Below are 3978 nucleotides of genomic sequence, written 5' to 3' on the forward strand. Positions count from 1 at the left end.
TAGGTTTTTTAATAATAAAAAAATTATCTTTTATTTATATAATATCTGATTTATTTTCTAATTTTATAATGCATGTTTAATATTTTAAGAAATTATTTGAAGTTTTGTTTTTATTTAATTTGTTGAATACATGTTTTTTTTAAAGTTGTTTATTTTTAAACAAAAATAACTCATTTCATTATTAAAAAATTTTAACAGACAAGAATAAATTTGTAAAATAACATTTAACAATTTAAAAAAAAAATTAAAACTTCCTCACATCCATCATATTACTCACAAACTTTCATAAACTTTCTTCACACACCTACTCTAACATACCTCCAATCTAAACAACCTCACTTTCTTCACACTTTCTTCTCACATCCTTACACATTCACTCCTTCAAATTCACACACACTAAATAGATAATTAAGTCCACATAACCAAATTAAATAATTTTTTTTATTTTTCATGAACAAGTTAACTTAAATGAGAAGACTTAGTTATCTCCTTAAATTTTAAACTCAAGTAACCAAAAGAGATGATGGAGTAAAATTTACTCACGCATATCATTTTTGTTTCCATCAACAAACTTCCATATTTTTTTTTATAATATTTTGTCTGTGTTTGTTACCTCGTCTTTTTCTTCCATTACTCTACAAGACATGAAACATTTTCCAACGTTGTTGCAAAACTTGCACGCACTCATGGCGGAAATAGAAGCTCAAACCTATGTCAAACTCTTCCTCATCTGGCTACTCTTCACCATCGTGGTTCGCGCCATACTCTGGTCCACGCGCCGCCATCCCCGCCGTCCACCAGGGCCACCCTCTCTCCCCGTCATCGGCCACCTCCACCTGATCTCCGCCCTCCCTCACCAGTCATTCCACGCGCTGGCCGCACGCCACGGCCCCATCATGCAGATCTTCCTGGGGTCCGTTTCGTGCGTGGTGGTTTCGTGCCCGGAAATGGCGAAAGAGTTCTTGAAAGCACACGAGAGAAGCTTCTCGAACCGGTTCGTAAGTGCGGCAGTTCACCAGCTGTCGTACGAGTCGAAAGGATTCCTCTTCGCACGCTACGGAAGGTTCTGGAAGTTCATGAAGAAGATTTGCATGTCGGAGCTTCTCGGTTCCCGCACCCTGGACCACTTCCGCCACGTCAGGGAACAAGAGACTCGAAGGTCTATAACTTTACTCTATCACCTTATTCCTATATATCTATTATTACTTATCAATTTAAACTAAATATTTGAAAGCAAAATAGTAATTTTATTTTTATAAAAAAAAACTCAAATATCATAGCTTACGTGAATTAAACAAGTAAAAATAAAAAAGGATTTTAATAGAATAAAAAATAAAAATAAAATCCTTTATTTTAGGTAGAATATAAATATATTTAAATTTCCTTATTTTAATTTAAATACTGTAAAAACTTTGTATGTTGACTAAAATGGACTTCCTATAAGCACGCGACAAAATTTAATTTTTATTTACCCATTTTGCTTATTTTCTATGTAATAACATAGTTTGATTTAAGTTAATAATGTGTTCATCTATATCACAATTTAGAGAGATGGGTAACTAAACATGTATACAATCCAACCACATTTATTTGAATGAATTGTATATTACCTTTTATTGAGTTAATTATATATTTTAATTAATTGTATATTAATTAAAAAGAAATCCTACAAAACAAAAGTCAATTCTCTTGGTGGCAAAGATTCTCTTTAGTTGTGGGATGCATGTCCTAATTTGAAAGTGTGATCTTTTATTAGGTTGATCTAATTGTATTTGTTGGGTTCTTATATCTTGAACTGATTTTTTATTGTTGGTTTGTAGTGTATTATTGGTTGGAGTCTCTTAATAGGATGTTAGGAAACTTGTTTGGAGTGTTTTGTATAAGAGTTGAAACACCTTAAACTGTCTTATTTTATTTTATTTATTTTTTGCTCATAAAAAAAACAAAAAGTCAATTTTTTTGAAATAAGAAAGTAAACACATAAAAAAGGAGTTTTTTTTATTTCATTTACTTTTGAATGAGTAATTAAAAATGATTTATTTTAAATTTAAACTTGTTCCACTGGAACAACCGTTCATTTTTTATCCAACAAGGTTCCTGCGGATGTTGCGGAGGAAGGGGGAGGCGCGTGAAGCAGTGGATTTAGGCGGGGAGTTGTTGACTCTGATGAACAGTATTATATCGAGGATGGTGTTGGGACGAAGGTGGTGCGAGAGCGAGGGCGAGGTGGAGGAGGTGAGAAAAATGGTGAAGGACACCGCTGAGGTGGCGGGGGAGTTTAATGTGGGAGATTTTGTTTGGTTGTGCAAGGGCTTGGACTTGCAGAGAATGAAGAAGAGGGTTGGGAAGATTCATGAGAGGTTTGATGGGATGATGGAGAGGGTGATAAGGGAGCATGTGGAGGAGAGGCAGAGGAGAAAGGAGAGAGGAGAGGAAGAAGAGAAGGTTAGAGATTTGCTTCATATTCTGTGGGACATTCATGAAGATGAGAGCAGGGAGATGAAGTTAACCAGAGAAAATGTAAAGGCTTTTATCTTGGTAAGTAACTTTTTTTAACTTCAAACATATGCATGCTGCTCAATATCATCTCTCGAAACTTTTAGTTTCAGGATTATTCCTAATCTATTCAAAACAGAATGCTAAAACTAAAAAAATATATAATCTTTTACTTAAACATAAACACATGAAGATGGAAAAAGTTTGAAAAATGGTAAATGATGGTTTCTTTGACTAATTGCATGACTTTTTCCCTTTTCTTGAAAGGAAAATGATAAACGTGCACGAAACGTTTTGATTGATTGATTGCATCAGATTATAAGCAACTTTCCTCATGGTGGACCAACATGTATAATTAGCAAATGCATTATAAAACTGTGTTCCTTTCTCCCTCCCTCTGTATATAGATAAATAGTGAATAAATAAATATGGGTCAACAAATAATTATTCAAAAACCAAAAATAAATAAAAAGATTTAAATAATTAAAGTCTCTAAATAATCCACCATGACATTGTTCCTTACGCATCCTTTAATTAAAAAGTAACACAGCTTGCATGGATTATTAATCTAATTTCAAACACATTTTATAAAGTCAAGATGGATCTCAAAAGGTAGAGTATTTTATTATCATGGTTTTGTTATTTTCATTATTACAGAATATTTAATTATTTAATGTATTAAAAATGTTATGTTGTGTATAATAGGTTTTTTAATATTAGATCTATTCTTGAATAACTTGCATGCAGGACATATTCATGGCAGGAACAGATACATCGTCTATAACAATGGAGTGGGCGCTGGCGGAGTTATTGAGAAACCCTAACGTGATGGAGAAAGCGAGAGAAGAGATAGATTCGGTGACAGGAAATAGCAGTAGACTGATTGAAGAGTCAGATGTTGTTAACCTTCCCTACATGCGAGCCATAGTGAAAGAAACCCTAAGGCTTCACCCGACATCGCCCATGATAGGAAGAGAGTCATCAGAGAACATAAACGTTTGTGGCTTTGACATTCGAGAAAAGACATGGTTGCTTGTGAACCTGTGGTCCATGGGAAGGGACCCTAAGGTGTGGGAAAAGCCTCTTGAGTTCAGGCCAGAGAGGTTCATGGGGGAGGAGAAGCAGTTTGATGTGAGAGGACAGAACTTCCAACTGATGCCATTTGGGACTGGGAGAAGGGCGTGCCCTGGTGCCTCACTGGCACTTCAGGTTGTGCCCTCTAACCTTGCTGCTATGGTTCAGTGTTTTGAGTGGAAGGTTGAAGGAAGTGTTAGCATGGAAGAGAAACCATCCATGACACTTCCAAGGGCACACCCTTTGGTCTGTGTCCCTGTGCCTCGACTGTCACTTTCGTTCTAGTTTATGTTTATGGGGTATGTCCAATAATAAGAGCAACCTTCACTTAAAGGTGCCCACAATTTTATCAAAGAAATGTAAACTGGTTTATTTGGAGTAATAAATAATATTTATACAGTTATAAAA

The 3978-nt window shown here is 35.1% G+C and overlaps 1 protein-coding gene across 1 annotated transcript; it reads left to right on the forward strand.

Moving 5' to 3' along the window:
- Nucleotides 1–256: 256 nt before the first annotated feature.
- LOC137830617 (3,9-dihydroxypterocarpan 6A-monooxygenase) lies at nt 257–3978 on the forward strand. Its single transcript, XM_068638064.2, has 3 exons — nt 257–1159; nt 2094–2538; nt 3244–3978. The coding sequence occupies exons 1-3, from the start codon at nt 645–647 to the stop codon at nt 3853–3855; spliced, it is 1572 nt and encodes a 523-aa protein (XP_068494165.1). The 5' UTR covers nt 257–644; the 3' UTR covers nt 3856–3978.

This window comes from Phaseolus vulgaris, chromosome 7 (assembly GCF_051622355.1).
Source record: "Phaseolus vulgaris cultivar YP4 chromosome 7, ASM5162235v1, whole genome shotgun sequence".
NCBI classification, from domain to species: Eukaryota; Viridiplantae; Streptophyta; class Magnoliopsida; order Fabales; family Fabaceae; genus Phaseolus; species Phaseolus vulgaris.

Bases quoted from the DNA above. Each gene is read 5' to 3' on its own strand.
- LOC137830617 (XM_068638064.2), top strand. From the start codon at position 645: ATGAAACATTTTCCAACGTTGTTGCAAAACTTGCACGCACTCATGGCG. The intron at 1,160-2,093 runs GTCTATAACTTT...TTATCCAACAAG, and splicing joins AGGGAACAAGAGACTCGAAG to GTTCCTGCGGATGTTGCGGA. The intron at 2,539-3,243 runs GTAAGTAACTTT...ACTTGCATGCAG, and splicing joins ATGTAAAGGCTTTTATCTTG to GACATATTCATGGCAGGAAC.